Here is a 25,738-nt window from a genome sequence, read left to right on the forward strand (position 1 = left end):
GGGCAATAATTGAAAAGATGATTTTATTTTATAATAAAGTAGTTTAAGTTTTAGACACGACTTGAAGCAGCAACCTGAGAATGAGATCAAACAAACAAAAATTAAGCTCTAATAAAATAATTTTAAAAATTGTATTACTTTCTTACAAGATGGACTAATGACTTTAAATCGTGACTCGGCCAGACTTAGGATTTACTTGACAAATGAAAGAAACCTTTACAGTAAGGCTGCTCAACTGTGGAAAAAATAACTACGATTATTTTTGATCAATATTGTAATCAATTATTGACAAGTTATTCATTGAGGTAAAAAACAGTTTTCTTTCCAACCTTCCTGTTGATCCAGCTCACTGTAGTGAGAAAGCTTTTAAAAATTATTTTAAGTGTACAAGTTTTTCTAAAACTTGTTAATATGTTTAAGTTAGGCTATTACGTTTTGTATTTTATTTATAAACGCAATGGGTCAAAAATGTATAAAAAAAAATTGGTATCAATTGAAAAAATAAATAAATAAATTGGATGACCTTTAAAAATATGAAACGAATACGTAAAACCAGATTTACACAAAGGCAAAATTCCAAATTCCAAATTCTAAATTCCATCTTTTGTGGTATAACCACATATTTTCACCTAAAACATGTCTTATCTTACTGCAAAACAATACAAGTTAATTAAATGGCAAAATGGTCAAAATGAGTTATTTCAATGGATCATTTAATGATTTTATAAAAAGTGTTTAAAATTTGCCTGTAACTCGTAAACCTGTCAGTCTTTCTGTATAATGAACTTTTCACGTTTCACACGCGAAATGTTACGTAAAACTTTATGTATTTTGTAATTATCACGGTAAACAAAGTGTAAACCTGTGGTCTTATAACTCTTATTTGGCTCGGTGATGAAGATGAATTGATCATTTTCGTATCAACTCGTTGTTTTGTTCTCCACAGTCTCCGTTTGACGGCTCTCGGCTCGTCTTCCCTCCTGGTCTGGCCTCCATAGTGGTGGGGCTGTTTTATATCATCCTCCACAGCGTGCTTCCTCATATCCTCGGGGTTTCCGTGTTTGTCGGAGGGCTGTGTGGATATGTTGTGTACGACATGATCCACTACTACCTTCATTACGGCTCACCGAAGAGAGGGACGTATCTGTACGGTCTGAAGGCGTACCACGTCAAACACCACTTCGAGCACCAGAGATCAGGTCAGTCTAGTATTCAAGCTAGTCGTTTAACGGTTGTGGACTCGCCCTGCTGTCAGAGCCATTCATGGCTGAAACCATTTTCTTTGAGAAGCTTTTGGCGCCTACTTTCCCTCAGAGGCAGATGATGGAGGGGAAAATATTGAGCCAATGAATGACGCTCAGATATTCGTTCCCAGGAATTTGTATCGACAGAACGAGTAGACTCATCCTGGACCCTGAGTCCTTCTCATAAGAGACTCAAATGTTGTACCTCACTGGGCTACGAGGCCAGTTGGTGCCTCAAACTTGACACAATATTGTGAGAAACTTTCATGTTTTTACTTGTACAGCAGCCCCTCGTTTATCACGGGGGATCCGTACCCTGAAGCCCCGTGATAAGTGGAAAAACTGCAAAGTAGGAATAGTAGCAACTTGCCATGGCGGGGTGCTCATCTTGTCCGTGATTTTTGTTCGGGGGGGTGAAGACGGACGGAGACACGTCCTGAGCTGCGCAGTGCGCGGTTTAAACCAACAATTTTAGAGGGGGGGTGGGTGACAGAAGAGAGACACACATCTGAGCCGTGCGCTGTTTTTAACGACAGTTTGAGTGGCGGGGGTGCGTTCAACGTGAGGGAAGAGGCTGCCTTTAGCTTTTTAGCTAGCACAACTGCATTGCGAGCTGCTAGTTTAGCGTTACATCAGTGCCAACGGGTGGGGTTTGGTAGATGGGGCGCTTGGTTCTATTAACGGGGGCGGGGCGCCCTGCTTGTATAACGGTAGGGGAAACATTGAGTAGTACAAGTAGTAGGTAGTAGTTTATTTTAGTATATTAAGGCATTGAAGCCCTTCTCACAGTCTTGCAATATTCTAAACAATGTTTCTAAACTCTCTAAAAGAGCACGAAATGTCATGATTTCAGCTCTCTGCCTCGTCTACTCTGTGCCACTTGCAAGCGATCTTGGCCACGCTCGCTTTGCTGCTCTGCACGGAGATCAGCTGATCAGCTGCTGCAGGAAGCTTATCCTGCAGCTGTGGTTGTGCAGCAGGTGCTAAATAATTTAAAATTAATTTTAAATAAAAATTCTATGCCGATCTTGCGGCTCATCCATAAATCAGCCAATTGTGTGTCATGTCAATCTTATTTTGAAAAACTGCGATCGAGTGAGTCTGTGATAAACGAACCGTGAAGTAGTGAGGGACTACTGTATTCTCACTGAATTCAGAGCCAAGCAGCCATGATTTGAGCAGCCAGTTTTTGAAAAGCTGGATAATTCCTGTGTGCAGGATTTGTAATGTTGTATTTGTGGCCATGCACATTATTTCATTGTCCACTTCTGCCTTCATCGTGGCAGCCACCTCACAATTATGCTGTATTCTGCTGGAGTACACATTTAAAACAAGGACGTATTTGGACCAGTTTTTCAATAATTATATATAATTGTTGTGGTTTTAAGACAAGCTTCTATTTCCACTAAACTTCTTCTCCAATCCCACCATAGCCAGCCTAACTGTTCCCAACACAAGCATTATGGGTACTGTCAATACAAAGTTTTGTTTAGGAAAATAGTTTAGTTAAAAAGTAAGCAGAACTAGGAGTGAATGAATAAAAGTGCAACACGTAATCTTGATAAATGGTGAGCCTGCTTCATTGTATGAACACGTTTTGTAAATGCTTTATCGTTACTTGTCTTTCTGTCTCTGCAGGTTTTGGAATCACCACCACGTTCTGGGATCACCCCTTCAACACAGTAATCCCCGATGAGAAATTTTAACGTATAAACGGCTCTCCTGAAGGGCCACAGGACTTGTCCGCCACCCTCGTCATAAACCCGCCCGGCTTCTTTAGCTCATCCTCTGCAGTCGATTGTTCCACCTTCACTGCAACACAATAACTGCACGTTGTTCCCTTCAGCTCCGTCGTACGAGTGCGTGTGAACCGTCCTGCACTTTCAGTGCCATTGCTTAAAAAAAATTAAATAAAAAAAAATCACCAAACTGATGCTCGGCAGCCAAATCCTCACCTGATCGCCGTGCACACAACTGGGAGGTGGGGTCACTCGTTCACGCATGTGCACGTTTTGTTTAGTTTGTTTCAAAGAAAGCATTCAGGTGCTCAACAGGAATAACATTTAACAAATTAATGCAGATGTTTGAATATCTCACCTTTAGAGAGGGAAAAGGAAGTGACAGATGGTGTGTGAACGTTGACAAAAGTGTGTGCGTACACCCAAACTATCAACTCAGGAAATGACTTCACCCCTCCTTCTTACTTTCTGTTTTAGTCACTTTCACAGCTATGAACAGAAAACATTTGGTTTCAGATCATTGGATCGCACCGAGCCTCGTTTTACAGCCCAGATTTAATTTATTGGTGATAAACAACCGCTGCAGATGTGAAATGTACTGCAGCGACAAACAAGGGCTCCAAATGTTTGAAACCAAAGTGCACATATTCTTTTGCATATCTGTTCTGTATTTTTCTCTCTTTGATTCAAGAATGTAAAAAAAAAATAATAAGTTTTTTAAATTCCTTTGTGTAAAGAGAGACTTCAGCTGCACGAGCTTTGTGTTGTCAGTGAGAGGGATGATGGGATACTTTACCAAGTGGATTTAGAGAGAGCTGTCTTTGTGGTGATGGAGGGATGGAGTTGAAGGCTTGAAGCCAGTCAGTCGGACTTCCTGCTGTGGGGATCTTGGGGTCAAAGGTCACAGGAGGAAGCCCCGTCAGAGCTGCAGACTGTAGGTGAAAGTGCTCATTGCAAAGTTGTGAAGACTGATCAAAAAAAGGTTCATACCATAAGAAACAAAATCAGCACAATGAAGTCTGCCAAACACCACGTGTTTGTTTACCTACAACACAACCCAAGTGACTATAATAAATAAACGTTGCCGTCCATAGCAGAGCTGTTTAGGATGGACAAGTCTGACAGTTGTAATGTTTTGGTACACGTTTACGCTCAGATCTGTTGAGTAACGTCTGCAGATAAAAAGCTCTAGAAGCTCGAGCCCCGATATTTATTCAAGTTTTCTCACTCAAACTTTTTTGATTTTCTTTGGCGTTCGGCAGCAGACTCGCTCTTCTATTTCCAACAAAGCGTCTTCTCTACGATTCTACGCTTCTCTGATTTTGCCAGATTTATTCGACAGCTATTGTCAGTAGTGATGTGCGGAGCTGTACAAATATTGATAAAATCAATACGAGTTTCTACTGTTCCTGAAGTGCAATGAAAAAGGAAAATGTTTAATTTTGAACAAAAACTAAAGTATGTACATTCAAAAACATTTATTCTCCACTTTGTGCCAATTTAATTTCTGCAAAGTCAGTAGTGATGCAGATTTATTTATTTTTTAACTTACTGGGAAACTTTGCCTAAGACCCATTCTGGGTTTTAAAATTCAAACGTCTAATTATTAGTGAAAAGCAATAGAATAAAATGATAATGGAAATAAAACGTGACACTCCGCTCTCCATGTGGGAAACTCGGCTGCCCCTTTAAACGTATTGGATTGATATTGGTGATACTGGGTCTGTGTTTACTTGATTTCGGATCAGTACCAAATTTAGCGGTATCGCCCAGCTGTATTGTCGGTCGTTCACATGATTGAAACATCTGCACGGTTTTCAGTGCTTTGTTTACATTGAGTGCATACCCACATTTCAACACAGCTGGAAAACAACTGGAGTAAACTCTTTCAAATGGCGCCATTTGATACAGTTCAGGATAACATTTTGTTTTTACAGATTTGCAATGAGTGACTTTAAAACCTTCAGTCTTTAAACCTTAAAATCAAAAGGGGCACAATAAGGATTTCAGAAATAAAAATATTTAAGGAGCGAAGCTGGAGCCAAAAGTGGTTTACCACCAACTGGCTGCTTTTTGCTTCAGGTCTGAGTTACCTTTGGTCCAGACTCCAAACTAGTCCCGCCTTTGGGTTCTGCTCCATCCACCTGGGTCATTTGGCCCCGCAGATCCCTGCAGAGGATGATGATCCATGAACTGACTCTACGGCAGGACGTCTCGGCACCAGCTGGCGGATCTTCAGCACATCTCCTTCAGATACCCGATCGGAGGGCTGATGACTCGAGCAGAACAAACTTTTTTTACGTATCTGTTGCACACAAAAAAAGTAAAATAAAAATACATCTACTGAAGAACTTTACCTCCTATAACTGTTTCACGCTTTAATAAAGATGCCTGCTTATTTTCTTCTATAAGAAGAGCATTTATTTCAGATATTAACCCAGAAAGCAATATCACAACTTTTATCACTTTTTTTCTACGAGTTCACTGCGGTGATAAGAATGTTTAAATGTAATGAGGGCTGCGCTACAGAAACTGGAGTAAAACCAGTGGGTTTTCAGGGGTGAGTTGGAACTGATCCAGAACCAAAATGTGTCATTTAAAAAAACTATTTAAGGTACCGGCTGTGGAGAACCCCCGTACGGTCAAGTTATAAGCATTAAACCACACAAAGATGTTTTGTTTAATTAATGACCAAACTAATGAGCAAGTAATAATTTGATTGTGCTGTCGGCTTGGCAAAGTGAAATACTTCAACATGGTGGAATAAAATATAATAAAACATGCATCTTATTTATGTATAATTATGTGAAAAAATTAAAACCTGAAAGCTTTTGATTCTTACACAAACTACTTTCATGCTCAACTTTGAGCAGCATAAAATATATTTCTTAAATGTGTTTACCTTGCTTCATGTTTTATTTTGAAAATTGAAATTTATATGCAATGTAAACTGTAAATAAATGTATATTTCCAATGTTGGTCTGTTATTTTTTATCCATCTCAAAATCTAAAAGATTTTCATTAAAGTAAAATTTGGTTTTAAAACATTTTTATAGAACGTGTAGCAAATCTAATAAATTAACCTGTAATAGATGGCATTTCTAGTTTTATATCCAAATGCTGAAACTATTTAAACACCTTTCTACTTTACATTTTACTTAATGATTTTCTTCATGGCAGCACGGTGGCGCAACTGGTAGAGCTGCTGCCTCTCAGCGAGCAGGTCCTTGGTTCAAACCCCGGTCCGGGGGCCTTTCTGGGTGGAGTTTGCATGTTCTCTCCGTGCATGCGTGGGTTTTCTCCGGGTACTCCGGTTTCCTCCCACAGACCAAAAACATGCATGTTAGGCTGATTGGTAACTCTAAATTGTCCCTAGGTGTGAGTAAGAGTGTGAATGGTTGTTTGTCTCTATGTGGCCCTGCGATGGACTTGCGACCCGTCCAGGGTGTACCCCGCCCCTCGCACAGTGATTGCTGGACATGGGCACCAGTGACCCCCGTGACCCAAAATGGAATAAACGGGTAAAGATAATGGATGGATGGATTTTCTTCATGTGTATTGATGAAAGATTTGAAGCAACAACCAGTTTTACAAATTCATAGATGTATTTACAGCTCAATTTATAGTTTTACTTTAGATGTCTCCAAATATTGCTAAATGTATGCAGAAAATAAAGCGTCTTTTTAAGACTAAAGAAAAAGTTTAGATTCATAGCATGTTTATAGCCTACAGTCAAAAAATCAAACCTGTCATTTTGTTTTTCGAGCTAATTTTAATTATTTCTCAAACGTTCAACATTGAGACATTTATTTTTACAACATGAAAGTCTTATTTAATGTCTAATCAGATGTAATCCATCCTCCTTATTTTAGTCATACCAAAGTTTAACTTCTACAACATTTAGATTTGGTTTTGGTGCCACCCAAAGGTTTTTAGTGGCCCCTTTACCACCCCCCCAATAAATAAAAAAAAGTTTAAGGTATCACTGTTACTCTACCTCGGACAATGACAGTTCAAGCTATTAACAACAGCTTTTTACTTTGACATTTATGGCAAATTATCAAAATGTTGATTATATTTTGAAATTTGTAAATGACAGATGTTTCTGCGTGCCCTGCGGGGTGTTAAAAAAAAAAAAGGTTATGAGGTGAAACCATACAGCTAACTTAAGTAATTAAAAAAAACCATCACAGTTGTCTTTGTTCTGTTTGGAAACATTAAAGCAGCGTAGAAGCTGAGAAAAATTTACTTTTTAGTGACATTGTTTTATCTAAGACCTCAAGATAATGAGAAACAAACCGTTTGTTTTCTGTTCTTGCTTTATCGTGTTGAGCAGGAAGGTCTGAGGAAAGGCTGAAGTCCAACGATGACACAAGCTGGCTGCAACCCAACATTCTTTATGACTAAAATAAAGCTACATTAAAAAAAAAGATAACTTACTAAACTTTTTGAATGACAACAATAAAAATGACTTATGCCAAAGTTTAAACAAACCTACATAAGAAATGCTGAAGTTGTAAGTCTCACACAGAGCAGGGGCGGTGAATGACTCTCAGCTACTACCACATTAAATTTAGCTTCATCTCTGTAAAACTGAGCAAAAGCCGTTTTGTTTGGTTGTGGCGGCCATCTTGAATTAGGATGTCTCCAAAAGTTATTCACTTCAAGAAGTATATCCAGTCTTGAAAATATCATTAAAAGCTGTACAGTGGTTTATGAGATATTTTGCTAACAGAGTGTGTTGAGTCTAAATAGCTAATATCAGGAGTTTGTAAGAGTTCATGGGGATGACTCAGATACTGATAATATTATATACCATTATATATATATATATATATATATATATATATATATATATATATAAATTATTATTTTCTGCGAGTTTGATTAAATTTGTTCATTGGTTCATGAGGGCAGCACAGTGGCACAACTGGTAGGGCTGCTGCCTCTCAGCAAAAAGGTTGCCAGTTCAAATCCCGGTCCAGGGGCCTTTCTGGGTGGAGTTTGCTAGTTCTCTCCGTGCATCCGTGGGTTTTCTCCAGGTACTCCCGTTTCCTCCCACAGGCCAAGCATGCATGTTAGGCTAATTGATAACTCTAAACTGTCCCTAGGTGTGAGTGAATGATTGTTTGTCTTGTTTGTCTCTATGTGGCCCTGTGATGGACTGGAGACCTGTCCAGGGTGTACCCCGCCTCTCGCACAGATAGCTGTACATAGGCACCAGTGACACCCATGGACCAAAAATGAAGAAGTGGGTAAAAGGATGGATGGATGGTTCACGAGATAAAAGAGGGTTGAAAGCTCAATCATCCAGGTAGATAACAACAAAAAAGGTTAAATTATGTTAATCAGGACCAGTTTCTTTAAGTGAGAAATGTTTCGTCCCCCATCCAGAGGACTTTGTCTGTCTGCGGCCTGCCAACCAGATCTGTCCCATAAGTAGTTTTCATTGTGTTTCAAGCCAGTTTCCTGTTGGAATCTCAAAAGTACTGTAGTACTTTCCACATGCAAAACACACAATCAAGTGTTTTAGGCCAGATGGCCAACTTGCTATTCACAGAAATAGTTTGAGGACAACCAAAGTCTGTCCAGATGACTTGACTGAAAAATGTTGGATTGTATACCTGGATTATTGAGCATGGCCTTTGTTGTTTTCAACCAGTTTGACACGACTGTCAACAAGGAAGAGGGCCGGCAATGGAGGAGGGGGCGTACCAAAGAGACCATCTTAGCATCAACATAACTGGTTTGTTCCACTTTGGAGTAAACTGTTGGGGGAAGAATCAGTTTTGTGTTGTGCGTTTCCTTGACTGATGAAGCCTTCCGGATCAAAGGCGAAACGTTTCAGCACAAAAAAAGAAACTGTCCAGATGACCTGACTGAAAAATGTTGCAAAGTCAAAGTGGTTCAGAAAAAAAGTTTTTTGGACCGATGGGTTTGCACGCGTTAAAAACCTGCTTCTGAGATTCCAACAGGAGGCTGGCTTGAAACACAGCAATGAAAACTACTTATGGGACAGATCTGCTTGACAGGCCGCAGACAGAGGAAGTCCTCTGGATGGGGGACGAAACGTTTCTCACTTAAAAGAAACTGGTTCAGATGACGATTTAACTTTTTTTGTTGGTTTATAAGATAATTTGCTAACAGACAGTGTTGAGTCTAAACAGTTCATGGAAGGAGTTTGTAAAAGTTCTTGGGGATGACTCTGCAATACTATTATAATATATATAATATTATTATTTTCTGCTAGTTTCATTAAATTTGTTCAGTGGCAACCCGAAAAGGAATGGATGGATAGTTCATTAAATGTTTTGCTAACAGTGTACTCAACTTTCATCCTGTGTGGCGCTGACCTTTAATCTCCAGTAGGTGGAGCAATAAACCAACATACAGGTGAGAATCAGATAAATACTGTTGTGATGCAGCAGTAACGTGTTCAACAGTAAACACTTCACCGTAAACAGACAAAATATGATGTTTTCATTCAGTCTCGTGTTTGTTCCCGTCTCACATCTCCGTTTCATTTTAACCTGAGAGTTTTGCAGCTTCTGCCTTTTTGTTTGTGTGTTTTGTGCAAACGTGACGGCAGCTGTGGAGCAGTAGGACCCTGAGCTGCAGCTGCAGCAGTAAAACAGGAGCCGGCAGCACAGCAGGGAGGAGTCTGAACAAAAAAACCAAACAAGACTACACACCCTGCAGCCTCTGGGAAGTTTCTCCGCATTCCTGCAACACACACCAAACACACACCCACGCACACTAACACAATCTTAGAGAAAACTGAGAGCAAACACTCAGAAGCTGGGTAAGTGTCTGCACGGTTTGTTGCAGCTGGTTTCTTTTAATCTGGGCTCCTGATCTGATGGTTCTGCCTCTTTCAGTGTGTGTGCACTCAAACAGGAGTTTGGGGCGGGCCCGACGAAGAACTGGAGCCCAGAACCTCATCATCAGCGCCCTGCCAGGTACAGTACTGCATTTCCTGACTCATCTACTCTCAACCCGAAATGTGTTCTGTCGACACTCAGACCGATCGCACATAGGAAGTTCTTTATCACTTTCACATCTGGCTGAATAAGTTTGACACCGGATTGTCTGCGCCTCTTTAACAAACAGAACACAAGAAGTTCGGTGTCAGACCGGCGTTCGGGCTGAAGCAGCCACGGTTTGCTGAAGTCTTGACAGCAGATTTGTATCTTGACGGTGCAGCGAGTGACTGAAAAACAAGCGGACTGTAAATAAAAAGTGACACATGAAGTTTCTGTGTTCATGCAAATCTAAACTCTCTGCAAGGAGTTATAACTCAACAGAAGATGCAAATGTCAAAATGCAAAATGAAAATTAAAACTGTTATTTGACTGGTTTTAATATTTAGGTGCTTTGAAAATGGTTTGATGAGAGGATGGTGCGTTTATTTACGGTTATTATTTTTCTAAATTGTTTATGACACAGTTATGACATGAAAGATGTCTCATTTTCACAGTGGAGGTTTGAAACAGGAGAAATCTTCAGGGTTTTTTTAACCTTTGCATCAGTACAAGTTAATAATCTGTGCAGCTTATAGTTTTACTTTTAGGGCCAGGAAATTGTTTTTTAGAGCATTTGCTATATTTGCATAATTAGTCTCAATTTATTAAAACATACAAGAGAAACTGGGTCAACCAGAACTATGACTTTGTTAAAAACGATGCCAGAGAGGCGAGAAATGTTCATTTGTCAATTGTCCAGTTGAAGGATGATAACCATGAGTGTACATGTGCCTGTTTTAGCAAAATATCTCGTAAATCCGTGGACAGATTTGAATGAAACTTTCAGGAAATGATTGTGGATTTTACATCTACAACTATTTAAATTTTGGCGTCAATGCCAATCAAAAAGGTTAGCACAGTTAATCGATCAGTACAACTGACAGATATTGAGCTCAAACTTGGTGTGGTAGTAGCTGAGAGTCATCCTCAAGACATAATCTGAGCGCTTACACATCTTATGAGGTTTGTTCCAAATCTTTTGTTGTTTCTCAACAAACTGTAAGATGATTTTATTTCATTTGTGACGTTTTTGTGCTCAGACTCACGATGAAGAAGGCAGGAGATGATGAAGGTGCATCTGGCAGCCAGAGCCCATCCACCCAGCAGCTGGGCGGCGAAGCAGCAGCGGGGAAGGTTCAGAGCAAACTGAGCGCCGCCACCTCCTCTTCTGGACCAGGCTGGACTAAAGTCAGCTGCCCCTGCTGCTATTCAGACCGGGTTGAGCCGCTGGTTCTGGTGAAGCTCGGGAAGAAAGTGGGCCCGGAGACGAAGCGATGGCTCATCAAACTCATTGGAGCTCCTCATAAAGATGGAGGTGAGGACTCGAGTTTTCTGCTGCGCCGCTGTCCGTCTGCAAAGAAAAACACAGCAGATCAAATGTTTGAGCGTCTGCCTCATCGATCGAGATGTTTCCAGGAACCATCACTAAACTATTGAACTGCATTCACATCAAACATGTCAATTAATCAAGTTCAATTATTCAAGTGATAATGCAAAGCATAATGGCTAAAGTAGAAAGCATTTGTTTTGTACCGATGGAAGACGATGTTTGATACATGCGTGTTTTAAAACAGGAAAATGTACATTTCAAGCTCCAAGTTTAGAGAAATAGTTTTAAACCCAGAATTGTGTCAAAGGGGCTGCGGTAGCTCTGAGGTCAGTGCCTCAGTCTGGTAATTCTGAGGCTGCTGGTTCGAGTCCAGGTTGTGTCAGGAAGGGCATCTAGTGTAAAACATTTGCCAATTCTTTCATGCGAGTACGTAATAATGCTATTGAATAAATGCTAATTGTTTTAAATGTTTACGTACATTTCTGACAGTCAACTAATTCTGCTAACTTTGTGCTATTTTAGCCGTTCTTATATCAAAACATGCAGCCCATTCCAGGGATTAACTTTTATTTTTCTAAATATTCAACACTAATTACACCCCACCCCCCCCACACACACACACACACACAAGTAAAAAAAAGAGAGATTTATTATATTCCATTAAAAAAAACCTTGTTCTACTTGAAATCTGCTTCAGCAGTTTGTAAAAGAATAAAATATAATGTACGGAAGAAACTTCAAACAGGAAAACAGTGCGTGCTGATCCAGAAGTCACACATTAAACAGATTCCTATTTATTGTTATATGTCCACACAAAACTTTAGTGTTATATATTTCAGTAAATGTGCACCTGTCGAATGTTCACTGTCCCGCTCCAGGTGCTGGTTTACTGGCCCACCCGGGCGAGGACGCCAGCGGTAACATCATCGTGGTGTCGGCGCCTCGCTGCACGTTGCTCCGGGCCACAGAGGAGCTGGGTCTTTGTAAGATTTACCAAAACGACAACATGGAGTCATTTTCCTACAGCGACAGAGACAACTTTAAAGATTCAGGTAGGCCTGAGAGCTTTGATGGTGTCTGAACAGACTTTACATGATAAAAAAAAACAACACGAGACAGTAACGTGGTGTTCATGTTCGTCTTTATTTTTTTTTTTACTCTGGATGTCTGTAAAGTAAACTCTGTCACTATTAAACAGAATATATATGAAGTACTCTGCAGAAGCAGCCTGAGATTTTACAGCAACACTGTGCAACACTATCTTATGAATTATGACTGCAGTATAATTTGCAAGTTTGATGTTAAAAAGATGACTAGAACAGCTTATCAGTGTTTTATGATCATTCTAGAAGATAAGGGTAAACCTAATTTTACTTTATTACTCAAAAACGAAAATGTAGCGCAGAGCTGTGGACTGTGTGTTTAACGTTCTTGTTCCCAAATAAGGTGAGACTGCCATGTTGAAGCATTTGAGCTGGCTTTACTTTCTGTTGTAGCATTGCTAAAAAGGACTCCTACTTTCTTGTAATCTTTTAAAAGCAGTCTTGATGAACAGCTCTGCAGACCTCCTGAAGGCTTTTAGTTGTATTTTCACTCCTAGTACTTGATCATTTTCAGAACGTTTTCATTTCGTTAGTTTTAGGGATGAACCAGTTTTGAGTTGTCTTTAAAGGAATATGAAGTTGGCCTGTATAATCTTTCCTGGGAGGTTATTCCAAAGAACATGGACTCTTAAGAGAAGGCCACCCGTGTTATTTAAATAGGATTTAAGGATGGTTAAACAGGCTGTAGATAGGACTTAAAAAGGTCAATATTAGTGTATTTAGAAGCAAGACCTGCTCAGGCATTGTAGGTTATCGATAAAGTCTTTCGACAAGTCTAAAGTTACTTAAAGTCAGTGTAGAAAAGCTGTCTTTTTCACAATTTAGAGAAAAGCCTGGCTGCTGTGTTTTGGACAAACTAACTTATATATTCAGGCATGAGTATTGTGTCAAGTACCATATGTTGTACATTCTGTTGACTCAGACATGTTTAATATGAGAAGTTGTGATAGCCCCAGCAGGATGAAATGTAAGCATAAATGACCTTCTCAAGATTGCTCCTGGATAACATTTTATCACTCTCCCTAAGATGCAATTAAATAAACAAATAAATTAATTAATTAATTAAAAAATAAACAAACAGCACTGGACTATTGAATTTACACGAGTTCAAGGTGTGGTTCTTGTCAAAGATAACTCCAAGCTTCCTACAGATTAATGTAAAATATCCAGACAGGGAACCTAGATGGTGTGAAGCACAAGTTTCAAGAGTCGGGCCTAAAATGAAATCAGCTCAGTTCTTCTCAATATTAAGCTTCATAACGTTTTGAGCCATTCAGCACATGAGGTTGAGGATAAAGTCATTCAGGGAGTTAATGTTGCTGTGGGTCATTGGGGTAAAATAAAGACACACCTGGGTATCATAAGGTAAGATTACCTAAACTCTTTCTAAATTGGGTTTCAGAGTGAGAAAATCCTTAATTGCCACTGTTGGGTGCTCGTGCGGATAGCCCACATCTAAACTTTTATAAACGACAAAGTCACAGTCCCATCTCCTGCCTAACCTACGACACAATACCTGTGTTTGTGCTGCAGATGCCAGTTGCTCAGAGTAGTATAAAAACCACTTACGTGCTAACAGGGAAAAGATTATGTTGGAACGACAGCACTCCTGTGTGGACAAGGCTACATCAGAGATACCCAGTTTTGGAGGCAGTCCAGTAGAATAAGCTGCACTTGGATCCAATACGACTAACGGATGATTTTCCAGCATCAGCAGCAAGAATCATGTTGTTCATCACTTTAAGTAGAATAAAACTGAGATCAAAATCTGAATGTTTAAATATATTGTGTGTGTGATTTAATGCCGTTTACATCTGTGTATGACAGACAACATGGAGATGTTTCTCACCTCAGCAGAGCGACAGTACATAGTGAAGTTTGAGCTGGATGGCCTGCGAGCGCAGAGGGACCTGAGGATACCGGGTCTGTCCGACAGCTGCATACTGCTGAACCGGGCCAACATCTGTGAGTAGCTGGTTGTGTTTACAGACTTAGTTGCAATCCAGAGAAACAGGAAGGTCCCATGATACTGAATCATTTACTGTTGGAGCAAACTGAGGACAATAAACCAGTGTTTGTTTCAGTTTGAATGCCTGAGGAAAAGAAAACAGGAAGGACGGTTTCATTCATACTGAAAAAAACAAACGCAACACTTTTGTTTTTGCTCCCATATTTCATGAGGAAATATGGGACATATCAAACATGGGATATGTTCATCAAACACCATGCTTGATGTCCCATGAGACATTATCTGTTGATGTCCCCATGGGACATGTTTAACATAACAAACATCTAAGACTTTTTCTATGTGCACAAAAGGCCCTTTTCTCTCAAATATTGTTCACAAATTTGTGTAAATCTGTGTTAGTGAGCACCTCTCCTTTGCTGAGGTAATCCATCCACCTCACAGATGTGGCATTGCAAGATGATAATTAGACAGCATGATCATTGCACAGGTGTGACTAAGGCTGACCACAACAAAAGGCTACTCTAAAATGTGCAGTTTGATCACAAGGCACAAGTTTTGAGGGAGCGTGCAATAATCATGATTGCAGGAATGTCCACCAGAGCTGTTGCTTGTGAATTGAATGTTCATTTCTCTACCATAAGCCAACTACTAAAGTGTTTCAGAGAATTTGGCAGTACATCCAACTGGCCTCACAACTGTAGGCCACGTGTAACCACACCAGCCCAGGACCTCCACATCCAGTATCTTCACCTCCAAGATCGTCTGAGACCGGGCACCCATACAGCTGCTGCAACAATCGATTTGCACAAACTGTCAGAAAACGTCTCAGGGAAACTCACTGGCATGCTCACCGTTCTCATCGGGGTCTCTACCTGACCGCAGTTTATAGTTGTAACTCCCTTGAATGAGCAAATGCTCACATTAGATGGCGTATGGCATGTTGGAGAAGTGTTCTCTTCATGGATGAATCCCGGGCAGATGGCAGACTACATGTATGGTGTCGTGTGGGTGAGCGGTTTGCTGATGTCAATGTTGTGAATCAAGTCGCCCATGGTGGCGGTGGGGTTATGGTATGGGCAGGTGTAGGTTATGGACAGTGAACACAGGTGCATTTTAGTGATGGCAATTTGAATGCACTGAGATACCGTGATGAGATCCTGAGGTCCATTGTTGTGCCAGTCATCTATGACCATCACCTCGTGTTGCAGCTTGATAATCCACGGCACCAAGTTGCAAGGATCTGTACACAATTCCTGGAAGCTGAAAACATACAGTTTTCCCATGGGACTCATCATTCATGCATACTCAGCGAACATGTCACCCATTGAGCATGTTTGAGATCCTCTGGATCAGCGTATACAACAGCGTGTTCCAGTTTCTGACAATATCCAGCAACTTCACAGCCATTGAAGAAGAGTGGACCAACGTTCCACAGGCCACAACCAAAAACCTGATCATCTCTATGTGAAGGAGGTGTGTTGCACTGTGTGAGGCAAATGGTGGCCACACAAGATGTTGACTGATTTTCTGACCCCATCACCCCCCTCCCCCAATACAGTAAAGCTGCACATTTTAGAATGGCCTTTTATTGTGGTCAGCCTGATATACCACATTTGTGAGGTGGATGGATTATCTCGGCAAAAAAGAAGTGCTCACTAACACAAATTTACACAAATTTGTGAAAATATTTGAGAAAAAAACACTAATGTGTACATAGAAAAAGTCTTTGTTTGAATTCAGCTCATGAAAAATGGGAGCAAAAACAAAAGTGTTGCATTTATATTTTTTATTCAGTATAAAACATTGGAAACAAAATATTTAAAGATGAGAGATGAGTCAAGACTTTTGCACAGCACTGTGTAGTGTATTCCATTTTAAAATGACTGTAATTTGCTGTTTAAATATCACCAGTTGGCATTTCGAAAACTCATACTCAGTTATGTTTAAAGCATCTTTTATCAATATTAGGATATTAAGTACTAGTATTAAGTGAATCAGTGAGTGTCATAAAGCTGTGAAGAAGAGTCCACGCAGGATGGAATGAATGGACAAAGGTTTCAAGAGTGATCTGTGACAAAAGAGTGGAGGCAAAGGTCAAAGGAAAAGTTTTCAAGACAGGAGTTAGAGAGGCCAGACTGAGATGGTTTGGACATGTCCAGAGCAGGGACAGTTGGTATAATGGTAGAAGGATGCTAGAAATGCAGCTGCCAGGTAAAAGCCAAAGAGGAGATACAGTAATATGGATGCAGTTAGAGAGGGCATGGAGGTAGTTGGAGTGAGGACAGAGGATGCAGAGAACAGAGTGAGATGGAGGAGGATGACTCGCTGTGGTGACCTCTGAAGAGGGAAAAGCTGAAAGAAGTTGTTGTAAGTACAATTAGTAGAAGGAAAAAAAAAAAACTGATCCAAACGTCTACTTGTAATGTCGTTCTCTACACGGTACCAGAATCCAGAAAAAGACGGGTTAATGACAGAATCTGAACATGAACTTACAGTATATGTTGACATTAACCACCAACTTATTGGCAGCTAAGTGGTAAGTGAAAGAGCTCAAGGTAAATCACCAGTGCAATACCTGATTCAAGTTGGTCCAAATGGGTCCAAACAGGAGATAAGATGCATTCCATAGGGAATCCTAGTACCGACTACATGTTTAAACATCCTGGCTGATTTGTGTGGTTGTTACTGTTGTTTACTTGAGATTTATTCATCCTAACAGTAAAAATTATGATTTTATTAACTTTTTAAAAAATATATTCTGATGTCACTGTGGGTTCAGAGCGTTTCTCTGACACAACAAGATGGCATGTTGTTGCAGGGCAAAAGCTGGGATCATTCGGTGTGATTGTTGACACATTTCCGCTCCACAATCCAAAAAAACTGAAGGACCTCGGCAAAGGCTGGTACGCTGGGAACCAGCTGGTTCAGCCGCTGGGTGGGTGGATTCACAACGCACACGTAAAACTCACTGATAAGAAGAGCCGAGTCACAGTACCACATGTAGGCGACCACCAACACCAAACCCCTCTCTGTCTTAATGTATCCAGATAAAGTCAATGAGTATTTTGGAAGCTCTGTGGCGTTCTACTTCAGTTTCCTCGATTTCTACACCTGGTCTCTGCTTCCTCCAGCCATACTGGGCATGTCCATTGCATACTTTTCAAGTAAGTGTGTGGATTTATCTTCATTATGACATATTAAATATATTAAAAAGGACTTTTAAGTATTATTTGACCTTTAAAATTGAGATATATTGATTTATTCTACAATAATAATAAAAAAGACAAAGCAGCTGTTTAAGTTTCTAATACATCAATACCAGTAAATTAACTTTAGTTTATTTTAATTAAAGTTTATTAGAATGCAATTATTTATAGATGCACCAATACCTGTGTTGGATTTCTGTTTGATAGCGTGGACATCTACCAATACTCATAAAAGCACTCTGATGCCAAAGTACCAATGCCAGTTTAACATAGTGTTCACCTCTCAGCTGAGTGGTCAAATGGTAGAGGAGCAACATCAGCTGTGTGGTGGTAGTTTTTAATTTGTTTGTTTCGAGTTGGCCGTCCTAAGCCACATTCCTTAACAGTTGGTGAACATAAAGTTGTTTCCCAACTGCCAATAAACACACAAATGCGGAGGTATTTCAAAGTGAACGACTGAGCAGAAGGCAGCAACGGAGCTTCGCAGCAATCTCAGTGCTCAGTCCATGACAAGAGGACGAAGGCCTCCTTCCTTACAGAAAGATGAGAGCGGTGCAGGAGGCATCGATCCACCTGGATAGTCAGCAGCAAGTCTGGACAGCCGCCACCGTTCTGAGAGGAGGGGACGAAATGGGGAGTGGATGTGGTCAAAACTGACCGGTGATCAGTCTTCCACCCCAGGGCATTGAGCTGCTTAATGAGCAGACACTGCCATAATGGTTTCAAAGGAAAACTAATACTAAACTCATGCTGTCCCTCACCATTCATGCTGGGTGACTTTTAAAGAGGAAAGTAACAGACACTCTGTCCATTGCTTTGTTTTCCTAATATTATTTATACTTCAGCTTTTAGCAGTGTTACTTAGTTTAGAAACTGTCTCTGTTGTGCCAAAAATTACTGTTTGAATGACCATTAAACATGAGTAAAAAAAAATTGGGGAAAGTGGGGCCAAGTTAGATTGATTTATACATTTTTTAAATTATTTTTCACATGTTAAAAAAATAAATTTTCAACATGAAATATTAAAACAGAGGTCATTTATAATTAGAGGTTTTACAAATTGTAAGAGGTGTAATGGCATTCGTTAGTACTCGGGTATCTGCAAGTACTACAATGTAAGTACTTGTACTCAATTTAAAAAAATTAAAATGGTATTGGTGCATCTATATACCTGCTTAGGATAAATTACTTTGGGTTAATCTTATTTATACTTTTTTCCTTCAGAAAACTTGTATTACAGAAAGTGTTTTTCTTTAATTAAAAAGTGCAAAAATGCATTGAGGTAATTAGAAACTGAACAATCATTTTGATTTATCCTCTTTAGATGATGGCAGTGATGTGTTTATCTACAGAAGCAGGTATTCAGGTGGTTCTACAGATGTTCTGCTGCATGTTGTTAAAAAGATCTTCTTGCATGTCTCAGGTGAGGTCCACAGGGAGATGCTGGAGTCAGTCTCAGGTCCTCAGGCTGCAGATGACCAGGATGACCCAGGACTGGTAATCAGCGGTCACATGGTCCAGGCAGTATTCAGCATGATCTGGTCCACTGTGATTATAGAGCTGTGGAAACGCCGGAGCTCCTCACTCTCGTACCGCTGGGGGACCATGAGCCTGGCCGAACGCTTTGCAGAGCCTCGGCCCGGTTTCCACGGAGAACTTGGGGTGAACCCGGTGACCGGTCGCATGGAGCCGCTGTTCTCTGAGTGGCAGAGGGAACTACGGATGGCACTGGTGTCGGTCCCGGTGGTGGGGCTGTTTTTAGGTGAGACTGTTAAATGAAGTGAGCAGTGAACCATCTGCTGAACTGTTACAGACGTTGATGGAACCGTCTCTCCTACAGGGCTGGTAGTTCTGGGGATGACATGTTTCTACTGGGGGGAGGCCCAGGTCCAGCAGCTGCACAAGAACTGGGACTCTCTGCTGTCTAAGGCTTTGCTCTATGTGCCCTCAGTGCTGCACATCGTCTATACAAACATGCTCGCCACGGTTTACAAGACGGTGGCTCAGTCTCTGACTGAATATGGTGAGCAGGCAGAGGTGACCCATGCTGGATCAGAAACTCATCCAAAGAAGAAATTTGTCTGAACACTGAATCAGCATTTCCTTTTTCATTTTTATGTAGAATCTTTTGTTGTTGTTGTTGTTAATTAGTTTTTTGTACTAAATTCAGTTTGTCACTTAGTGATTTTAACTAGCCGATTTCTACTTTCAGCTTCTGGCTACCATACTTTTAGCTACCGTTCTCCTACTTTCAGCAGGGGTTAACTTTTGCTCCTTTTAACTAACATTGTGCTTCTTGAAATTTATGTTTTGCTCTTTTAATTTTTTTAGCTACCATTCTGCTCCTTTTAGCTAGTTTTATATTCTTTTTAGTTTTTAGCTAGCTTTAGCTTTTTTTTTGTTTTGTTTTTCTTGTGTACTGTTCTTTTTAGATCTAGCTAATATTATGCTCCTTTTGGCTTTTAGCTACAACTTTTGCTCCTTTTAGCTTGTCTTCTCCTTTTAGATTTTAGCTAGCATTCTGCTACTTTTAGTTCTAGCTTCCATTCTGCTTCTTTTAGCTTTAAACTAGCATTATGCTCCTTTTAGCTAGCATTATGCTCCGTTTAGCGCTAGCTAGTGTTTTGCTCTTTTTAGCTTGTGCTTTGCTCCTTTTAAGTTTTTAGCTAGCATTCTGCTCCCTTTAACTTTTAGCTAGAGCTTTATACCTTTTAGTTTGTAGCTAGCATTCTGCTCCTTTTAGCTTTTATCTACCATTTTACTGTTTTTAGCTTTTGTTCCGTTTCTTTTAGCTAAGATTCTGCTTCTTTTCGTTCTAGTGTTCCGCTTCTTTTGGCTCTTAGCTAGCTTTCTGTTCCTTTTAATTCTATCTACCATTTGCTCCTTTTAGCTTTTAACAGGTGTTCTGCTCAGTTTTAGCTTCTTCAGCAAATTAAAGTTGTTCAGCTCTCAGCAAAAAATGCTAATTTCTCTATCATTTGTGATGATTTGTAGAAGATTAAAGAAGATATTTATTTTGTCCTGTCCGAAATTCTTGCAGCTTTAACGGAATGCACTTTATAGACGAGAATAAAGTTGAACTTTTCTTATTTTGCCTCAGAGAACCACAGAGAAGAGTCTTCATACGAAAACCATCTGACTGGAAAGGTCTTGGTGGTGAGTTCTGCTCTCCTTTCAGTCCAGTCGCTGATCGTTAACCCAATCTGACTGACACTATGACCCGATCTTTTTCTTCATTTCTTCAGTTCACCTTCTTCAACTACTTTGCAGTGCTCTTCCATATTGCTTTCTTCAAGCAGGACGTGCCACTGCTTCGGAAGGTAGCAGCTCTACTTTTAAAACGTTGTTTAGACTTTAGAAAGATATATACTGCAGGGCTTCCATGAACTTTAAATATTTTTTCTCTGTAAAAAGTCTGGATATTGTCTTTCACTAGACTTTTTTTTCCCTTATTTGGATACTTTACAACTCTTTAGTCAAAGTCAAGTCAAAGTAGTGAGACATTTATTTTCCAGCTAAATCCAACTAAAGCATTAATGCTGCTTCTTTATGTGGCTTTAATAAGGTTTTTTGAACATTTTTAGGTCCGTTTTTTAAACTAATTTAAGGATATTTTACCTTGTTTGCTGTTTTATCGAGGAGTATTTTAAACCAACCCAGCTGTGGAGTGGATCCAGGATGTAAAGTCAGATGTGTACAGGTTTTCTTCTGTGTGTTTGAAGCGTTTAGCCTCTTTGCTGATCGTGAGTCAGCTGGTGAACCAGGTGACAGAGGTGGTCATACCTTACCTGGTGGACCGATTCATCAGCGCCCCCCACAGGACAGAGACGGAAGACGACCCAGAAGAGGATAAATTCAGGAACCAGAGCACCCTGCCTCCTTTTCCTGTGAGCAAAACAAAAAATACACATCTAAACAGGATTTAAGTCACGTTTAAATGTAACTATTTTATGATACAACAAAGTTAAACTGTATGCTTCTCCATCAGGGCCTGTTTGCAGAATACATCGAGCTCCTGGTGCAGTTTGGGTATTTGAGTCTTTTCTCCTGCGTGTTTCCCCTCACTGCCGTTCTGCTGCTTCTCAACAACATAACAGAGATCCGAACGGATGCCTACAAGATTTGTAAACTCTTTCGTAAACCCTTCTTTCCCCCCGTGGCCGGCATGGGCGTGTGGCAGGTCAGTAGGGTGCAGTACAAACAGAAATCACACACTTTGACCCCGTCTGATAACATCCTGCGTTTTAGATCGCCTTCGAGGTCCTGAGTTTTGTCTCCGTCGTGTCCAACTGCTGGCTGCTGGTGCTGTCGCCACGTTTACAGAAGAGGTGTCAGGAGGGTGAGATGAGCAGCATCAACCTTCTGCTGGGGGCTGTTATCGTGGAGGTAAGACGCCACGAGTTAAACGACTGCTCCTCTCCAAGTCCCTCTGCTTTGACTTTCTGTGTGTTTGCAGCATTTACTCATTTTAGTCAAGGTGATCCTGGCAGCTCTGATCCCAGATGAACCCGGCTGGATCAGAAAGAAGAGGGAGCACATGGAGTACACATCTATGCAGGCTCTGAGACATGAGGTTAACCTGACTCTGTGCACTCTCTTTCATATTTTTACCTCCTTTATCATCTCTCTGACATATTCTCTTTTCTTTTTTTTTTTTTACCCAGAAGCTGCATACTGAAGAGTCCTAGCTTTGTTTCAAGGTGGAGTTTTACAGCTCCAACTGCTGTCACCTGGTTTTTAAGTGTTTTTGCTGCCTTCACTAACCAACACGGTGCTTCTGCAATTAATACAAAGATCTACCCTACAAGTGCAATTGAAACAGCAGCTATAAAGTGTTTTTATTTTTGAATATTGAGCAGCAAAGTGAATGTAGTGGTTTTATTTTCTGCATCAAAGTGCTGTGATGAAGACATTTAAAGAAAAAAATAAACTTCCGAGACTTCAGTATGCTGACTCACAGGCTTCAGGATTTGATGTTGGGGGCAGTGCCAAAGACAAAAAGGATGCTGGTTTCAGAGCTGTAACAAGCTGCCGTTTGTATTCAGCAGTCAGAATCAGAAAATAATATCATTAACGGAGCTTTAGTCAAAGAAGCAATAAAAGATAAAAAATTAAAGGCGGCTTGAAGTGTTATTTGTTGTACACACAGCAACATGAGGGACATACGATGCATCCACACGAGGCAATTATTGAGTTAGTAAAATATTAAACAAACCACTAGACAAACGTAAATCTTGCAGAAAGTATTCTTTGGATGTTTATCTACAAATGATTACCTTTTTGGAGTCAACACAATTCTAGATGGCTGCCGCACAAAACATTTTACAGATAGTGAAAAATTTGTCGTGGTATGACGTTATTATCAAGGTTCATGTGAGTGATAGTTTTAGCTAATCTTGGTCCAAAACATTGGCAGAAAAGCAACAGGCAATACTTTTTTAATAATAATAAATGTAGTAAAATACTGTAGATCTATTTTTTTTTCTCAACAAGAACACTAATAAAAGCCAAATAATTGTCTTCAGTAAAAAAGTGGCCCCAGTCTCACCTTCTGCGTATCCACAATCATGAGTTAATTTCAAACTTACTCTTCCTCTGTGTAAAATCTTTGAGGCTTTTATATTACGCTTCAGAAAAAACAGGACTTGCTGTAATTCACTAAAATAATTCTGAGATTTTATGAACTCATTTTCAGCCCAGTACCTGACCCGATTCATAACAAGCTTCTATAACTCAAGGGATGAGCCAATGTGCCCATACCTAACAGACAATTTAGTTTTCCACAAGACATTAAAAAGGCTCAACCTTCTTCAAAAATAAACCACTTGAAACACATATTTTGCACTAACATTGCCACAGAGCTACTAAGTGTTGAATTTTTAGTTACAGAACAGATAAAATAGTTACATATTTGTGCAAATAGGAGAAAAAAATTACCAATAACCTGTCGCAGGACCAGCTTCAGCTTCTGTATGACAGGTTATTAGCTACTAACTTATTAAGAATCACATTGTTGGAATATAAAATACAATGAGGCAAACTTTTCTTCTAACAGGCAGTAAATTCAAATTGACTTGAAATGGGAACTAATATTTTTTGTACTGACACTGCCAGTAACAAACTGTATAAACATCCAATATTAAACATATTTTTCCAACTTTGTTGGACAGCTATGCAAATAAAATAACACATTTTCGACAATCTTTACTCACCTAGTTCTTTCCACAACCTTTAGTTTTGCCTTAAATATGCATGTCGTTGTTTGTGTAAATCCACTTTTTATGAAAAAAAAAAGTTAAATTAAATTAACAGGTTTTTGACCCGCGGCTCTGAAAGTTGGCTTTGTTTTCTTCAGCCACAAAATTATCTTGCTGCGCAAACTTATCAAGACGCTTTTAAGCATTTAAACTAAAGCTAACCAATTAATTCTAAAATTATCAGCAAAAAACAAGCACTTAATATTTGGGGGGCATATTTTACAAACCATACATTTTTATATTAATTCAGGAACGTTGTAGCGCAGCTGAAAGTAGGAATCATGCTAACGGCTAACTGCAATCTATCCTTGCGTAACAAATCAAGCTAACCGCCAACTTCGAGTCCTCCGACTAAAATCGGACGTAACATACGTAAACAGCGTAAAGTTAGGGCAGGTGTTTCTAATTGTTGGGAAATTTTTGTTTTTGTAAAAAAAAAACAAAAAAAAAACCTATAAAACATTTATTTTAATATTTTACAATTTTATAAATTTTCCACTGCAATTACATCATCCAACATTTTGCTTAATAACATTTACTGCCAAAAATAAGTGTTTTAATACGGTCTTCTAAAATGAGTCACCTGTTAGGTGGTGAAGTGTTTCTTTTGTGCAGCTACAGCAACAAATACAACCATCGTAAAAAATATGTTTAAACTTCACATGGAAGTTTACTGTGTTTATGAATTTATTGTATTCAGCCACCAGATGGCGCCACACTGGCATGTTGTCACCCGTTAAACTTGCAGCCAGATGGAGGACAACAGCTGGAGCCAACATCTGCAGTCCAGACACTGATCATGTTTAAATAGCACAATAGAAAATTAGGATCAAGACGTTAACTGCTTCTATAACAATAAAATATAAAAAATATTAAAAAAAAAAAAAAGTATTTAATTGTAAAAATATAATTTAATAAGAAAATATACTTATATGTCCACAACTGCAATCAGTGGGATTTTTAAACCTAATAAATTTGTGAATAAGAAGTCGCATTTCCTTCTTCTGGAAACTCCTTTGAAATAAACAAACTGCACACAGTCAATATGTTTATTTAATTCGTTTTAATAAATAAATACAGAAAAATAAGTTCATGGCTTCACGTTGTACACGTGGTCTTGGTTAAAATGCAGGTCAGCAGACGTTGCAGCGAGACAGGAAATCATTTCAACTCTCTTTAGTTTTTGCAGAGATTTTAAGCTTTTACGGCTGATGAGACATAAGTCATGATTGGATTTCACGTGACGGGCGCTCCTTATTTAGACGGGAACTAACAGTCGCAGTAAGCTCCGTCCCCACGAGGCCGTTGATTGTTCAGTTACTCTACAAAACCCATGGAAATATAGAACGGCAGCTCTATGGTCAAACACAACATGGAGGGACACAATACAAACTTATTGTGTGCTAGTCTGGATTTCCAGATACTGATGGTAGAAAGCTACAAGTTACAGTGGTTCCACTGTGCGGGGTTATATATTCAGTGGGAAACTTTTTACAGTTAAACAACAGCTGTCCTGTCAGATACAAGACACACGGAGGTACGACGTGATAAATAACATGCAAACTCACAAACATTCGTTCAGAGAGTTAATATCTTTGTCATGTTATAAGAAAAAATAATACAAACAAAATAAAAATATTAGATATTAAATACTTAAAAATGGGGGAGACCTGCATCCCAGTTTTCACACATGTATGTTAGAATAATAAGACAGAGAGCAGCAGATCGCGTGTTCTCAGCGCCAGGCGTGTAACATACAGTTTCATATCAGAGTATACATCATTTAACAGTCTGTCTTCATGTGAACTTATATTAAGAGCTTTAAAACCAGTGTGAGAAGCAGGAAGTGCAAAGAGATGGAAATATAC

The 25,738-nt window shown here is 39.6% G+C and overlaps 2 protein-coding genes across 2 annotated transcripts in view; both read left to right on the forward strand.

Annotated features, from left to right (window-relative positions):
- fa2h (fatty acid 2-hydroxylase) overlaps positions 1 to 5,787 on the forward strand; it is a 45,452-nt gene extending 39,665 nt beyond the window's left edge. The window contains exons 6-7 of the mRNA XM_037683356.1: positions 947 to 1,199; positions 2,883 to 5,787. Of these exons, the coding sequence (XP_037539284.1) occupies positions 947 to 1,199; positions 2,883 to 2,950 (321 nt within the window). The 3' untranslated portion in view covers positions 2,951 to 5,787. The remainder of the gene's footprint in view (positions 1 to 946; positions 1,200 to 2,882) is intronic.
- A 3,854-nt stretch (positions 5,788 to 9,641) lies between these two features.
- ano10b (anoctamin 10b) lies at positions 9,642 to 22,704 on the forward strand. Its single transcript, XM_037682628.1, has 16 exons — positions 9,642 to 9,785; positions 9,862 to 9,942; positions 11,046 to 11,320; positions 12,214 to 12,387; positions 14,266 to 14,403; positions 17,226 to 17,342; positions 17,455 to 17,571; positions 19,037 to 19,375; positions 19,454 to 19,636; positions 20,714 to 20,769; positions 20,859 to 20,933; positions 21,336 to 21,500; positions 21,602 to 21,793; positions 21,862 to 21,999; positions 22,070 to 22,186; positions 22,278 to 22,704. The coding sequence occupies exons 3-16, from the start codon at positions 11,053 to 11,055 to the stop codon at positions 22,299 to 22,301; spliced, it is 2,103 nt and encodes a 700-aa protein (XP_037538556.1). The 5' UTR covers positions 9,642 to 9,785; positions 9,862 to 9,942; positions 11,046 to 11,052; the 3' UTR covers positions 22,302 to 22,704.
- The last annotated feature ends 3,034 nt before the right edge of the window (positions 22,705 to 25,738 follow it).

This window comes from Nematolebias whitei, chromosome 10, assembly GCF_014905685.2.
Source record: "Nematolebias whitei isolate Nwh7 chromosome 10, NemWhi1, whole genome shotgun sequence".
Classification (NCBI taxonomy): Eukaryota; Metazoa; Chordata; class Actinopteri; order Cyprinodontiformes; family Rivulidae; genus Nematolebias; species Nematolebias whitei.

Excerpts from the sequence above, each read along its gene's own strand:
- ano10b (XM_037682628.1), top strand. The coding sequence starts at position 11,053 with ATGAAGAAGGCAGGAGATGATGAAGGTGCATCTGGCAGCCAGAGCCCA. Across the intron at positions 17,572-19,036 it reads GTCCATTGCATACTTTTCAA|GTGAGGTCCACAGGGAGATG; the intron begins GTAAGTGTGTGG and ends TGCATGTCTCAG. Across the intron at positions 20,934-21,335 it reads ACGTGCCACTGCTTCGGAAG|CGTTTAGCCTCTTTGCTGAT; the intron begins GTAGCAGCTCTA and ends GTGTGTTTGAAG.